This window comes from Phocoena phocoena, chromosome 9 (assembly GCF_963924675.1).
Source record: "Phocoena phocoena chromosome 9, mPhoPho1.1, whole genome shotgun sequence".
Lineage (NCBI taxonomy): Eukaryota > Metazoa > Chordata > Mammalia > Artiodactyla > Phocoenidae > Phocoena > Phocoena phocoena.
In genome coordinates, this window is record NC_089227.1 from 93091869 (window position 1) to 93108101 (window position 16233).

The 16233-nt window shown below is 45.9% G+C and overlaps 1 protein-coding gene across 1 annotated transcript in view; it reads left to right on the top strand.

Moving 5' to 3' along the window:
- Positions 1-4846: 4846 nt before the first annotated feature.
- Positions 4847-16233, top strand: part of TMEM178B (transmembrane protein 178B) — a 361372-nt gene continuing 349985 nt past the window's right edge. Inside the window, exon 1 of the mRNA XM_065884406.1 lies at positions 4847-5228. Within this exon, the coding sequence (XP_065740478.1) occupies positions 4847-5228 (382 nt within the window). The remainder of the gene's footprint in view (positions 5229-16233) is intronic.

Below are 16233 nucleotides of genomic sequence, written 5' to 3' on the forward strand. Positions count from 1 at the left end.
CTGTGTGTGTGTGCAAATAGAATTCCAAATTTCAAAAATGTAGATTTCACAAATTGCCAATGATTTTAATGTCATTTCGGGGCAAGATCCTAGGCTAGCATTCCAAAGGGATGACTTGTAGTCTCCTAGAAGAGGAGGTGAGGATCTTTGGTTCTACATGGGTCATGCCATGACTGTTAGATCCAGGAGCACGATCTGATGCAGGAAGCACTAACAATCAGGAGGTATTAGAAACCCAGTAGGAGCAAGCACAAGGAGGTCACGAAGAAAGAATATTTAGCTTGGAGGGAAGAAGGCTTAGAGAGAACATGGTGGCTGATGTCAAATATGAGAAAGGCCATTATATGGAAGAGGGATCTGGTGTCTGTGGGCTTCTCGAAGGCCAATGGGTAGAATTCCAGGGACCTAGGATAAGACTTAGGATAAGGAAGACCTGTGTAACCACAGGCACCATCCAGTAGTGCTTTCCAAGACAGTGATTTTTCTTGTTTTAAAGATTTATTTATTTTTGGTGGTGTCGGGTCTTAGTTGCGGCACGCGGGATCTTCCTTGAGGCATGCGGGATCTTTTGTTGCAGCGCGGTCTTCTCTCTAGCTGTGGTGTGCGGGTTTTCTCTCTCTAGTTGTGGTGCGTAGGCTCCAGGGCGTGTGGGCTCTGTAGTCTGCAGCACGTGGGCTCTCTAGCTGAGGCGTGCGAGCTCAGTAGTTGTGGCGCGCGGGCTTAGTTGCCCCACAGCATGTGGGATCTTAGTTCCCTGACCAGACATCGAACCCGCATGCCCTGCATTGTAAGGCGGATTCTTTACCACTGGACCACCAGGGAAGTCCCCCAAGACAGTGATTTTTCTATCACTGCAAGTGTGCTAGCAGAAGCCGGTCAGTCACTTTTTTGGGAAATGTTCTTGAAGAGATTCATGTGTTATTGTGTGGGTAACTCTAAAGTTCCTTCCAATTTTGAGCTTCTGTGATCCTAGGCCAGTGTAGGTGCGAATGCGAAGGATTAGGTTTGAAATACAGAGACTGTGAAGCCGTAACTAATGAGGAATTGGAAGAAGACAGAGGGAAGAAATGTAGATCACTCAAATGAGAGAAGAAAATCCTGTAGTCATATAGTCTAGAGAAAGAATCCACCATCTTTTTAGCCCCAAAGACCAGGATCATCTCCAAATGGTTTAGGGCTGTCCAAGAACATTGCACTTTAAAGAAGGCCTCTAATCAGTGTCTTTCATAGGATTTTGGGGATGGAGGACAAACATTTCAAAATACAATTTTAATGATGTTCAGAAAAGATGATGACATTGTGCATTTTGCTCCCTTCCCCCCGCAGGACTGCTCAGGAGGACCATGAGGGAGGGGCAAGGCACATCATTGGAAGCAGGCCTAAGGCACAGGCCAGGAGAAAAAGTTAAAAAGCAAGAGCAAGAAAGGAGTGGAATAATGGCAGAGAGAGGAAGGATACAGACAAAATGAACAAGTACATTTATTGCGAATAGAAGCTGCCTGGGCTTCCAGAGGTCTCAGGCGCACCTCTTTCAGCTGGTTCTCAGGGGCAGGAGAGTTGGGTACCAGGAGACTGAGGCTCTACTGCTGGCTGTGCCACAGCTTCCCGAGTGACCTTGTAGATGTCATTTCGCCTTTCTGCCTCCTTCCTATTGTCAAAGGCAGGCATACTGCTAAGCTAAAAGTGCTCTGGGCTTTACCGAAGAAAATAGCTCCAGAAATTTAAGACATTGCCTGCCTGTGTACGAAGTGTCTGCACTTGTTTCTGTTTTTTTCACGGTTGACGGAGGGAGAGCGGGTAAGAGGAGTGTAGAAAGAAAGGTGAGAAGACATTGTGGCCAAAGTCGCTTAGCTCCGCCTTAGCTCCCGGGACCGGGATCTGGCAGAGGGGACATGCCTGCAGCCCGCGACCAGTGGGGCACCCAGGAACCCGAGCGGACATCCTCGGGTTCTGCTGTCCCTTCAGCGAGTCCCATTGCAGCATCAGGGACGAAAAGCGAGGCACACCCCTCCCCCACTAGATGGCACTGAAACGCCTCGTTCGCGATTTTCAAAATGCAGGAAGGAGGAAAAAAGACAAAAAGAATATGGTGGAGGTGCGCTCATTTTGCATCGCAGGCCCAGTTGTTCAAAGCAGGGAGCCTGACCCTCTCTTACGCCCCAGGGCAGTTCTTTACCCGGCAGTGCAGGCCCTCGGCTTTGGAATGAGGGTGAAAATGAGGGGTGAGGCTTAGAGTGAAGAACCTAAGGTTTCGACCTGGGAGGGAGGCTCCCAGCCCTGCGGCGCCGTCTCACGTGAGCCGGGCGGTGTGTGTGGGGGGATGAAGCTGGGCTCGCTCGGGGCCCACTCGCTCAAGGTCTGGGGTCTACCCGCGACACCTCTCAGAGCCCTCGCAGAGCCCAAATCCAGCCCCCACCCGGATAAAGACAAAGCCCGCACCGAGGTTTCGTTTAACCCCACTTCCCCTCCTCAAAGCGCGAGGCCCTGGGCGTTTTCAAAATGTCTATTAAGCACCACCCCCCCCGCATCCATGAAAATTCTGTTCCTCTTGTCTGGAAAGGATCAATTTTCTTTTTTCTTCTCCCGCTGAGGAGGGAGGTGGAGGCAAGTGGAGGTGGGTGTGTGTCGGGTGTCTGGCGCTGGCGTGGGGCTGGACCCGGGCTGGCGGTGACAACCCCGCGGACAGGCGTTGAGCCCCGGGTGGAAACGCCTGTAGCTAATAGGATAGCGCCTGTGGCTTTCTAGGGAAAACAAAGATCAAATACAATCCTGGACATCAGCGACCGATGCAGGGAACTTCCTCAGCCCCTCTGAATGCCGACTCCGCAATAAGCAGTCTTTTCTTCGATTTAAGGGAATTTTCCACGACTGAAAAGAGATAAACAGGAGATGGAGGCAACATCCCTAATTTAATACTAATGCGTGTAAACATGCTACATACCACATATATGTATATGTGCATAAATATGGATGTGGTTGGGCACAAACCTCTCTAGACACCATTGACTTGCCTGGTCAAAGAATAAGGCTTAGACATTTTGCCTGGGAAATGGTGCACTTTATCTTTAAGAATGCTAGAAAAATAAGAGATGAGGCTCACGTTGCACGGATGACATCACTAGCTTTTGGCTGCGCGCTCCGTGTTCTCGTCTGTGGGTTTTAGCCAAGGCTGCAGCGCCCGGCGCCCGAGCGAGCACAGCAGCGGCTTCCTACAGCGCCCGCAATCGGGCGATGCTATTTCCCGAGCCTCCCGGGCGCAGCCTGGGCTCTCGCTCCCCGGCAACGGCCGAGACCGCAAGGCCCCGGAGCCGCCGCGGCTAGAGGAGGAGGCCGGGAGGGGAAGCTGAGCGACCCAGCCTCCCTCCCCCACCCTCGCCCCATTCACCTCGGCGACCACCTCGCCGGGAGCCTGATCGTGGAACGCCGAGGCTGGGATGCGATTCTCTGCACGCTGCCGAGCGAGCCGGCACCTCAGCTCCTGGGTGGGCTGCGAAGAAAATGCTGCAATCTGAGAGCGGCTGACCCCAGTTGGGCAGCGCAGACGGGGTGCTAGAGTGCCGGGGCTCAGGTGTAAGGAGAAGGGGGCGGATTGTGTTGAAGGGCCGGGGCAGTTGTTTTCCTGGGTACCAGCAGCTCCCGGGCAGCACGTTCCCGGGGCTACCCGGGAGCCAGATGAAGTGAGGCGGAGGCGCCGCGGGAGAGGCGGGTCTTAAGGTGGCAGGGTGGACACTCCAGGAAGAATACGGCACTGGGGAGGGCGGCATGACGCCCCGGGGGCTGGCTGCTTGGCTGGCGGGGCGCAGCCATCGCGCGACCTGTCCATGGTGTTGAAGGCGCCCTGCGCCGAGCTCCGCGAGCCCCGCGTGGTGCGCCCTGCCGGGTGCGCCCTCCCCGGCGCAGCCCGCCTCTCGCGCCCGCGAGCTGCCGCCCCGTCGCCGCAAACCCCCAGCCAAGGCTCGTCCGGTAACGCCGTCCGGGTGACCGCACCGTCGGCCCGAGGGTCCGCCTGAATGGCGAAGCAAGAGTTAGACGACCCGGGAGCTCGCGGGGAAAGGTCGGCCGAGACCGTGCGCCGACTGGGAGCCCGCCTCTGAGCGCAGCGCGCTGGCCAGAAGAAGCAAAGGACCTGCTGGTGACCAGAGGACAGAGATTTTTAAAGACCCGACCCAGAGAGGAAGAACATTTCTTCTCTCGCAGACCGGAAGGGGGAGAGTGGCTGAGAGGGAGACCCAGGCGGGACGCAGGGCAGGCAGCCCTGGCATCTGGAGGTTTCCTTCGCTGGCCGGCCGCATCGCGGGTGTTTCAGTTCATCCTGTCGTCTAGCGGCTCCTCCTGATAGACACCCTCCCACCCCCATCCCCCTCCCAAGAAAGCCAAGCGAGTGGGTCCCATCGCCCCCCTACACAAAGAAAGCCCAAGGAGCCCCGCCGCAGCCGAGGGCACTCGGTGTTTGGTTTCCGGCCCGAGGGCAGCGTCGCCCGAAGCCCGGCTGAGTGCGGCCGCGGCGGGTTCGGAGCAGTCGCTTCCTGCCGAGCCGGGAGGGGGCGGGAGGCGGCCGTGTCTGGCTCGCCGCCGCCTGAGGCTGCACCTGCTCCGCAGGATGTGCAGAGGCTTGCCGGAGCCTCTCCGGATGAGAACTTTTTAGGCTGCCCGCCCGCGTTCCCGCAGTCCCTGGGCTGCGCACCGGCAGCCGGGGGCCGAGGGGGCGCCGCTGCGCGACCCCCTCTCCCGCCCCCTCCCCCTCCTTGGCTCGGCAGCCCGCCCACCCGCAGCTGTGTTCCGGGCGCGCGGAGGGAAGGCGAGGCTGCGGCGGGTCATGCCCACGGTGTAGCCGCGAAGCGGAGGCATGGCTGCCGGAAGGTTCCTGCTCTACACGGGCCTGTCGCTAGCGCTCTGCGCCCTGGGCATGCTGGCCGTGGCCGTCTGCTCAGACCACTGGTACGAGACGGACGCCAGGAAGCACAGGGACAGGTGCAAGGCCTTCAACACGCGCCGGGTCGACCCTGGCTTCATTTACAACAATAACAACAACTTGCCACTCCGGGCCAGCCGCTCGCGCCTGGACCGCTGGGAGGGCACACTCCTCCGGGCCCGGAATCGCCGGCAGCTCTTCGCCATGAGCCCCGCCGACGAGTGCAGCCGGCAGTACAACTCCACCAACACTGGCCTCTGGAGGAAGTGCCACCGACAGGGCTTCGACGCGGAGATCGCGGCCCTGATTCGGAAAGGTAAGCGCTCGCCGCGACGCGTGGCGCTGCGGAGAGACCGGCGCCTCTGGGCCGGGCCATCCTCTCCTCCCTTGGGCGGCCGCAGTCTCGCAGGCCTCCTGGTTCCAGGAGGTCAGGTTATCCAGGCTCGGCTGAGGCTTGCAGTGGCCAGATCTTGCCTCCGAGTAGCTGGTAATGGAGGCTTACCTCTCTCTACCCGGCCTCTTGCCTTGCGTTTTGTCTGATGGGATTCCAGTAGAATCTCATGGTCCAGGGTTTTTACACAGGGAGATGGCTTCAGTAGTCTCTGAAAAGGAAGGGAGTCTATAATGTTCTGCTTTTAGTAGAGGAAGCCCTTTTAAGAGTGATTTGTCGGCGTAGACACACTCCTAGTTTTAATCTCTGTTTTAGATGTTGTTGAACTGATTCATCAAGGGAAATTTGGGAAAACATCTCACAGAGAAGGCCTTATTCATGCCGGAAGCGTTTAAGTGCTATGCTATACCGGGCATACTGCAGGCATTGGTCATATAAACATTAATCAATCACAGCCCCTGCCCTGTTTCACCCCAAAAGCCCGTTGACCTGTAGCATCATGCCACAATTCTTGATTTGTCATTTTGAGAAAGTGGTTGACAAAAGTGTCTTATGCACATTGAATATGAACAAGATCTAATAAGCACACAAAAAGCAGTTCTTCCAGCAGCACCACAGTGGGTACTTAAGACACAAAAATGCTATTTTCATAAGATTTGTATAAAAAATACCCAAAGTATACCAAAACAGAAAACAAACTGCATTTGCTAATGATAAAAATTTATTTGATACTTTAATATGATCACATAAATTTTTAAAAGTCTCTTCATCTGATGCAGTTTGTAAATCTTGCATGATTTATACTTTGGGGACTATACTGTTCCGTTAGCCTACTGAGATGTTGTTTCGATGTATACTAGTATTGCTCTGAAGAAGGGAATATGCGTTGATGGTAGCTGCACCCTGGAAGATGTGGTGCAATTCTATACGTCTTGTTCCCCGCACCTCCCTTCATTTTCTTCATCTATTAAGTGGTGATACCAAAGTGAAAACAATGCTGTTATCTGCAAAGTCTCTGTGGCCAAGATACCAAGCAGTTTCTTAATGTCTCAGTAATTATAATGCAAGGTTGCTGCTCTTTTGAAATCTTATATGTGAGAACTGATATTCTTTGATTTATAAAAATGTTGACATGGATCAGAAAAAAATTGTTAATTTGAAAAAAAAAGTCAGTTGTTTAAGAAAGGCAAACAGTGGGTATGGATTTAGATTTAGGTGGGGTAGGTCCAGAAGGAGAATCCATCTTAATGTTTGTTTTACAGCTTCTGTAGAATGACGAGGGATTTTAGCTGATTTAGTTAAGAATGTACTACTATTACAAATATCACATCTGCTTCATGGTTAGACTCTTATTAGAGCAGGGTGTCCCGCTTGGAGCTCTACAACTTTGTCAAGCTGTACAGGATATTAGAGAATTGCAGAAGAGAACAACTTGGGTTTGGATTTAGAAGTGGGAAAACAAGAGGAAGCGGAAGAGTTTTTGACAATGGGTGAGTTCGTAGCAGTTTTCAAATTCTCAGATTCAGAAAATGTTGTTTTATCCGTCATTTTCTGCTTTTATTAAAATTGCAGTGGTAGGAAGTTAGCTGACATGTGAGGAAGAATTCATGTTGATAATGACTGACAAACACTGGTAGGACTTGCTGAAGGACATTCTTGAATTTCCTTTCTTGAACATCTCCTGGAACAAGACTGGTATCCTTCTGTCTGGTACTGGTTAACCCCACTTAGAAAAAGGGGGATGGAATTCGTGGCTTCTGGTGGTTCCCTTGAGAGCTTTGATTCCATGTTGCTCTGCTTGGCGATCTGACTAGAAAAGGTTGACTTGGTCTGTGCACCAGAGGGATTGGTTACCATAGTGACATGTTCTTCCGGTGAAGCTGGAAACACAGTGACAGGGAAAGGGGTAGGGGAAGGATGTACAACATTTTGACTTTGTATCGACTGATTTTTAATTGAAGCAACAGAAAATGGACCAGCAGGGGGATTGGATACACTGATACCTAGAGTTGGGAGGGCACTGTATTTCTCTTGAACTAATGCAAACGCTGTTCCCCATCACCCAAAATACAGCAATCACTGTCAGCTGCAAGCCCTTGCTTACCATGGCTGTTTCTGTCCGTTTGACATTCTTGTTAGTTATTATTGAGATAGATGGCATGCCAGCCTTACAAATCTTGAGAGACTTAAGGTCACTATCTTCATTTTTAATCTCAAAACATAATCTTTCAAAGCCAGATCTGCTTTTTCTAAGTAGTGATGGACACATTTTGGAAATAAGTGCATCTTATATTAGGAGAATTCACAAGCAATTCCAATGGCACATAGAATGTAACCTCTAGACTTAATGTTCCTCCTAGAAGTACAGATTTTAGAAGGAAGTTAAAAAATAAATTGATATCCCTATATTTACTTTTAGGACACCTTAGGAAAAGATATTTCTCTCATGGTATTCATTAGCAGCCTCAAAAGCTATCTTACGCCTTTGTCTTTTTTGGAAACATCTTCGATTAAAATTCTGGAGATATGTGTTGGGCAGGGGGAAAGGGAAATCAGAGAAAAGACCGCGTAAAATCTGTCAATATTATGGGAAAATTAGAGATTTATCTAAATGATCATATAGCCCTAAAGAACTCAGTCATTTGTTAAATCAATGTTCATTACATTAGAAAGTGCTGTTTTTGCATTTTACAATAAAACCACATAATTAATAAGAAAACAAAACAAATCCATATCTGATTTGAAGATAAAGTCCTTGGGATTCATGTTCTTTCTGGAATCCGTTTCTTGCCCTAATGACATGACTGTACCCACAAAAAGGCATTTCTGATCACTGCGTATTTATTTGTTTGTCTTACTGAACAATAAGTTCCTGGAGGGCAGGAAAGATAATCATTTGTAAAATACATCCGCTAGATGCTTGGTACTCGGGAAGTATACAAATTAGGTTCACAGAAACTTATCCATTAAGAGCTTATTCTAATTGTAGGAACACTGTGTGGGAATCCAAATAAAGGATTAGTCAGAAAGTTGTGATAGAAAATGAACCAGTGTAGCTCTCAGGGCAGGTTAATATTGCAACAGAGGCTACATAATTTAACAAGGAGGATTTCTTGAGCAAAAGCTTTGCTAAGGAATAAAGGTAACACCGTAGAGTTTTGGCTAACGCATGTCACTGAAAAAACACATATCACGCACGATCATTATTTTTCACATTAGATAAGATTTTAATTATTTCCTTCTCGAGGGTAGGATTTGGGTAGAGGGTGCAGCAAGGATCAGTCACTCTTGAATTCCCATCTGTGTCCATACTCATGTCCTCTTGTCTTCCTGCTTTTCAACCTCATCTGTGTCTCCCTAGTAAGTCACTGCACTGGGGACAGATCAATGGCGGGATCAGCTTCTGAAATCCAAGAGACTTCCAGACCCTTAGGAGGACCAGCTACAGGTAGGATTTTGTTCCCGGGAACATGTATATTCTTTGGTTAGTACTGAAATCTTATATTGATATGGCTTGAAATCAGCAGACCTTCAACTGAGACTCTAAGAACTTTTTTATTATTTGAAAATAAGCCTTATAATAGAATTTGACCTAAATGGTTTTCATAATCATGGAGTGATGGTCAATGTTCTGGAGTATATTTTAATGGAACATTGCACGGATTCACAAATTAATAATGTCACTCAGCAAATATTTACTGCACATGCATTATGCGATGGGCACATATCACTAGAACGAAGAGAGAATAAGACCTGGTCCTTAGAATTCCCATAGTCTGCTAGTGTCACATAGAATAAGTGACAAGTGCAAGACACTGAGAGCAACAGAAACAGATGCAGACAAACAGAGGAGGTGATGCTGGACTGTGTCGGCAGTGGGATGAGGTCAGGTGGGAAGGAGTTAGGGAGAGTTGCCCTGAGGAAATGAAATTTGAGCAAGATTTTCATGAAGTTTGGAGGTGGATGGGGAAGAAGGGCATTTCAGGCAAAGAGGCCAGCATATGCACAGCCATGGACGTGTGAACCAGCCGTTTGGCCATGTGAGTGTTGATTTCTGGGGCGAGGGAGAGGAGCAGACCAACAGCTGGAGAGCAAGCGAGGGCCAAGTCAAGGAGCTTGTGAGCTCAGATCCCCTGTAGCAGTGCGGCCCATAGGATGGCTGCTAGCCACACGCAGCTACTTAACTTAAAATAACCAAAATTAAATAAAATTTAAAAATCACTTCTGGGCTTCCTTGGTGGTGCAGTGGTTGAGAGTCCACCTGCAGATGCAGGCGACACGGGTTCATGCCCCGGTCCGGGAAGATCCCACGTGCCGCAGAGTGGCTGGGCCCGTGAGCCATGGCCACTGAGCCTGCGCGTCCGGAGCCTGTGCTTTGCAAAGGGAGAGGCCACAACAGTGAGAGGCCCGTGTACCGCAAAAAAAAAAAAAAAAAAAAAAAAGAGTGGGTTTGGATTGTAAAAACATCAAACCCTTTCACATTTGATGAGAAAGCTAAATTTATGTGATAGAGAGTAAATAAAGGGTGAATGGCTGAGAGAAGGTGAAAGAGAGGGATGGGAAATCAGGGGGAGGAAAGGGAGAGAAAGAGCAAATTGAGAGACAGAGACAGAGATGCTTCTGAAGGGATCATGGCGGGCTGCTAGCTTGTAAAAGGAAGAGGTGGAAAACAAAGCAGCTAATTTCATACTAATGTAGGACCTCGTAATAAGAATGAACTATTTCTCTTTCTAATGATTTGAAATGCCGTGTTGCAGATTGGGGTTAAAAATCTGAAAAGTTAAAGGAGGAAGGTGGTGTTGGTAGCCCAACAGTGTGGATATACTTAATGCCACGGAGCCATACTCTTAAAAATGCTTGAAATGATAAAGTTTATGTTATGTATGTTTTAACACAATTAAAATAAATAAATAAGTGAATTAAAAGAATTAAAAAACTTAATAGGGAAAGGAACTGGATTCCTGGTATGTAAAATGCTTCAAAACTGAGGATCTTCATTTATTCAACACATTTTTTTTAGCACCTACTCTGTGCCAGGCACTAGCTCAGATATGTTTGGGACACAGAAGTTAATAAAACAGACATAATCCCTGTTCTCATAGGGCTTACCCTGAAACACCTTCAAGGATTGTATCCTTTTTCTAAACAAAACTTTCCAAGAGCACCAGTATGTAAAACAAGTAAAAGTAATGAATACATTCCTCCGGTCATTTTAAAACCATTGTATGGTAAAGAACACTTCACAGTGTTTATTCTAAAGATGTCTATTGAGTACCAACTATTTCAGGCACATTACTTGGGGTAGAGGATCCTGAGTGAAACACATAGCTCCTGTCCTCAGAGAGACAAAAAAAGGTAGTATACAAGAAGAGAAACAAATACAAACCCCAAGTTTTTTTTTTTTAATATTTTAGTTTTATTGGAGTATAGTTGATTTACAATGTTGTGTTAGTTTCAGGTGTACAGCAAAGTGATTCAGTTGTACATAAACATATACTCATTCTTTTTTAGATTCTTTTCTCCTATAAGTTATCACAGAATATTGAGTAGAGTTCCCTGTGCTGTACAATACATCCCCACTGGTCATCTATCCTGTGTGATAGTAGTGTTCATGAGTTCATCTCAAGCTCCTGATTTATCCCTCCCCCACTGCGTTTCCCCTTTGGTAACCATAAGTTTGTTTTCAGTATTGTTAAGTCTGCTTCTGTTTTGTAAATAAGTTCATTTGTATCTTTTTAAAAAAAAATTAGATTACACATATGAGTGATACCCTATGATATTTGTCTTTCTCTGTCTGACTTACTTCATTTAGTATGATAATCTCTAAGTCCATCCACGTCTCTACAAATGACCCAGTTTCATTCCTTTTTATGGCTGAGTAATAGTCCATTGTATATATGTACCACAACTTCTTTATCCATTCCTCTGTTGATGGACATTTAGGTTGCTTCCATGTCTTGGCAATTGTAAATAGTGCTGCAACAAACATTGTGGTACATGACTCTTTTTGAATTATGGGTTTCTCAGGGTATATGCCCAGTAGTGGGATTGCTGGGTCGTATGGTAATTCTATTTTTAGTTTTTTAAGGAACCTCCATACTGTTCTCCATAGTGGCTGTATCAATTTACATTCCCACCAGTTGTGTTAGTTTCTGCTGTATAACAAAGTGAATCAGCTATATGTATACATATATCCCCATATCCCCTCCCTCTTGCATCTGCCTCCCACCCTCCTTATCCAACCCCTCTAGGTGGTCGCAAAGCACCGAACTGATCTCCCTGTGCCATGCAGCTGCTACCCAGTAGCTATCTATTTTACACTTGGTAGTGTATATATGTCAGTACCACTCTCTCACTTCATCCCAGCTTCTCCTTCCCCCTCCTTGTGTCCTCAAGTCCATTCTCTATGTCTGTGTCTTTATTCCTGTCCTGCTCCTAGGTTCATCAGAACCAGTTTTTTTTTTATATTACATATATATGTGTTAGCATACAGTATTTGTTTTTCTCTTTCTGACTTACTTCGCTCTGTATGACAGACTCTAGGTCCATCCACCTCACTACAAATAACTCAATTTCGTTTCCTTTTATGGCTGAGTAATATTCCATTGTATATATGTGCCACATCTTCTTTATCCATTCATCTGTTGATGGATACTTAGGTTGCTTCCATGTCCTGCCTATTGTAAATAGTGCTGCAATAAACGTTGTGGTACATGACTCTTTTTGAATTATGGTTTTCTCAGGGTATATGCCCAGTAGTGGGATTGCTGGATCATATGGTAGTTCTGTTTTTAGTTTTTTAAGGAACCTCCATAGTGTTCTCCATAGTGGCTGTATCAACTTACATTCCCACCAACAGTGCAGGAGGGTTCCCTTTTCTCCACACCCTCTTCAGCATTCATTGTTTGTAGATTTTTGATGATGGCCATTCTGACTGGTGTGACGTGATACCTCATTGTAGTTTTGATTTGCATTTCTCTAATGATTAGTGATGTTGAGCATCTTTTCATGTGTTTGTTGGCAATCTGTATGTCTTCTTTGGAGAAATGTCTATTTAGGTCTTCTGCCCATTTTTAGATTGGGGTGTTTGTGATTTTGATATTGAGCTGCATGAGCTGCCTGTATATTTTGGAGATTAATCCTTTATCAGTTTCTACATTTGCAAATATTTTCTCCCATTCTGAGGGTTGTCTTTTGGTCTTGTTTATAGTTTCCTTTGCTGTGCAAAAGCTTTTAAATTTCATTAGGTCCCATTTGTTTATTTTTGTTTTTATTTCCATTTCTCTAAGAGGTGGGTCTAAAAGGATCTTGCTGTGATTTATGTCATAGAGTGTTCTGCCTCTGTTTTCCTCTAAGAGTTTTATACTGTCTGGCCTTACATTTATGTCTTTAATCCATTTTGAGTTTATTTTTGTGTATGGTGTTAGGAAGTGGTCTAATTTCATTCTTTTACATGTAGCTGTCCAGTTTCCCCAGCACCACTTATTGAAGACGCTGTCTTTTCTCCATGGTATATTCTTGCCTCCTTTATCAAAGATAAGGTGACCATATGTGCATTGGTTTATCTCTGGGCTTTCTATCCTGTTCCATTGATCTGTATTTCTGTTTTTGTGCCAGTACCATACTGTTTTGATTATTGTAGCTTTGTAGTATAGTCTGAAGCCTGGCAGCCTGATTCCTCCAGCTCTGTTTTTCTTTCTCAAGATTGTTTTGGCTATTCAGGGTATTTTGTGTTTCCATACAAATTGTGAACTTTTTTGTTCTAGTTCTGTGAAAAATGCCAGTGGTAGTTTGATAGGGATTGCATTGAATCTGTAGATTGCTTTGGGTATTATAGTCATTTTCACAGTGTTGATTCTTCCAATCCAAGAACATAGTATATCTCTCCATCTTTTTGTATCATCTTTAATTTCTTTCATTGGTGTCTTTTAGTTTTCTGTGTACAGGTCCTTTGTCTCCTTAGGTAGGTTTATTCGTAGGTATTTTATTCTTTTTGTTTGAGCTGTTTGTTTATTTTGGAGATCCAAGTTTGGTTCTTTGAGAGATTTATGTGTTGGGGGCTTGAGTGATTCTTGAGTTTTGGAGGAGTTAGAGGAAGCTTTGCAGAAAAGGGGACATCTAGGCCTAACATGTACTTAGAGAGGTTGACTGTGGGTTGATAAGGTGAAGTCTTAGCCTCATTTAAAAATGATTAATTAATAATGACAAAGTAATAACTTGTCCAGTCTGCTTTCCACCCACCTTTGTCCCCCAGACTCCCAGTGCTTCTCCGAAGAGGCAGCTGTTGCTACCAGATTTTAAGAAATCATATCAGAGATATTCTGTTCAGCAATATTTAAAAATACCAGCACGTATAAATATAGGTCAGGCAATGAACAGGGGATTTAAGGATGAAAGAAGTTTATTTTTTTTGTAAATTCGTATACACAGAGATGATATTTAAAGGCCCATTCCAGGAGTCACTAGGAATCTTCTACAGGTGATGTTTATTTTAAGTGGAGGCTGCTGTTGGCATTCAAAGAAGTTTGACAGATTTGCTGCTTTTATGGGAGAGTGCAGTATCTGAATTATTTCAATTGATTTTTTTTTTTTTGGTGTCCAAGTGGTTTGCCAAGAAAAGGCAATTTACTTTATATTAGGTCATCTTCGTAAATTCATATCATTTCCTACGTTTGAAAATGCCCTGCTGTTCTATATCCTGAAGCTTACTCTGTTGGACACTTTATTTGCTCTAGAGCAATCTCTCATTCAGTTTTGCCCTCAATTTCTTTTCATCTTTATACGAGCAATTCTATTTAGTCAGACACAACTCTTATTCCCCAAGGCTCTGGAGTATTTTGCACACCTGGATGGGATAGGGTGATTTTTACCTAGAAGAAGCTCTGGGCTCATATGCTGCTGTAGGCTAACTAATACAGCATCGGATACTATCCTGTGAGGCTGAAGACACATGTGCCTTGTCGCCTGGCACTTCTACCCCTGGCTATATACTCATGAGTCCATGGAATACATCCAAGACTCTCCATGGCATCACTGTCTTATAATAATAAAATAAATAAGTAAACAAAAAGGAAAAACTTGTATTCATTAATAGGAGAATGGGTAATAGGCATGGTATGTTCATACAGTGGAAACTACCACTGTGTATTTAAAATAAATATACTAGATCTACATATTTCCAAATGGATAAACATAAAATTTGAGTGAAAAGAGCAGGGTGCAGATCGACATGAAGAGTATGATTCTCTTTATATGAAGCTCAAAAACAGATCAGATAACATTAGATATTGTTTATTTGCCTTGTGTTTGTAAAAGTATGCATGTGATTGATAAACACAAAATGAAGGATGGTGTTTATCTTTCTCAGGGCAAGAAAAGAAATGGAATTGGGGCGGTGCTTTCATCTGTGATATTTTATTTCTTGAAAAGCAGAAAAGATCTGAAGGAACTGGGGCACACACATTCACGCACACTGAAGCTATTTGGAAAGTTGTTGCCGTTCTGACAAAAAAAAAGTTAACGTTTTATTCAGACTGTACTATTCAGCGTTCAGGAGGCAGGTCCTTTAAAGAAAATTCTTGGAAAACTTTGCTTTGAGGCAATCTGTGACTGACTTTTGTAAGTAGTAGTAGCAAAGAGGAGAATCAGGTAACCTTTAACCAACAATTTTCACTGAAAGTAGCTCCCGGGGAAGGGTTTAGAAAGGATAAAATGATGTTTTACTCCCTTCTGATGTAACGTAAGAAGAGGAAATCAGGGCTTTAAAAAGACTTATTTGTGAGATAGAGACTAGTGTACATGTCACTCCCTGCTTTGTAGATTTCCTGCAGCTTGTGGAGAAAAACCAAGAGTTCTAAGGGCCAGAAAGTTAAACCAAAGCCACCCCTCCAATGAACTCGATCAGACATTGAATGTTAATAGCTAAGGCACGGAGGCAGAGAGAGCGGGACAAACCGGAGACTGAGCACGAACACCTGGAAAGGCGTGTGAGCCCTAAGGGAGGAACTCAGCATAAACTAGGAAAGGAAAAGCTAAGGATTGCTAAGAAGGAATCAGAATTGTAGTCTTAAAATTGTGGGGATGACTTCAGCCAGGAGCCCGTCTGTTATGGTAGTGGTATGTTCCCATGCCATACAAGTTCCAGCTGGAACAGGAAAGTCCCATTGGAATTACAGCAAGGGTTCCGTTTTCACCTGATAATGCTTTTAAAACACCAAAGCTGAGCCTGAAGTTACTAGGGATCACGAAAGTCCTAGGGGGTTTCGGGGGTGTTGAAGCTGAATAACTGCCACGACCACATTTTAGTAACCACAGGGCTAAAGAGGTGCCCACGTGTAGCTCTGGGCAGGCCTGCATCGCCAGGTCCCAGGTGGGTGAGCTGCTTTATTCATTATGCTCCGCTGGGATGCTCTTCCTGCCCACCCTTAAATGAACAACTTTGGGAAGGGCTGGCCTCTGTGTTTCCAGCCTCTCCCTCTCTCTCCCTCCTCCCGGAATGGGTTAACACAGGCGAAACAGAAGATCATCTTGCTTGGCCCTTTTTCTTTTCAGGTGTGGCCTCTCCTCCTTGCCTGGGTCTCTTGTCTTCTTCACCTTCACCTTCAGTGCACTTTGAGGCCCCTGCCAATGGGTTTCCTCCCCGACCCCCAAGCTGGGACTACTCCTTCTCTGTGAAAACTTCACCTCCCCTGGCTTTGAGGACACCGTTCTCTCTTGGTCTGCTTCTGTCTTGGTTCTTACCCCCTCTCAGTCACTGGCTCTTCTTTCTCAGCCCGTGTGAGTGTTCTCCAGGGTGCCACTTTTTCTTCTCACCCTTTGCCCTCTCCTTGAGCCATCTCACTCATGCCCAGGGCCAGTTTCAGCCCTTGATGTTCACAACCTGTTGCACTGGGAATCTCTCACTCAGACCTTCCACCCAAACATCTCGCCT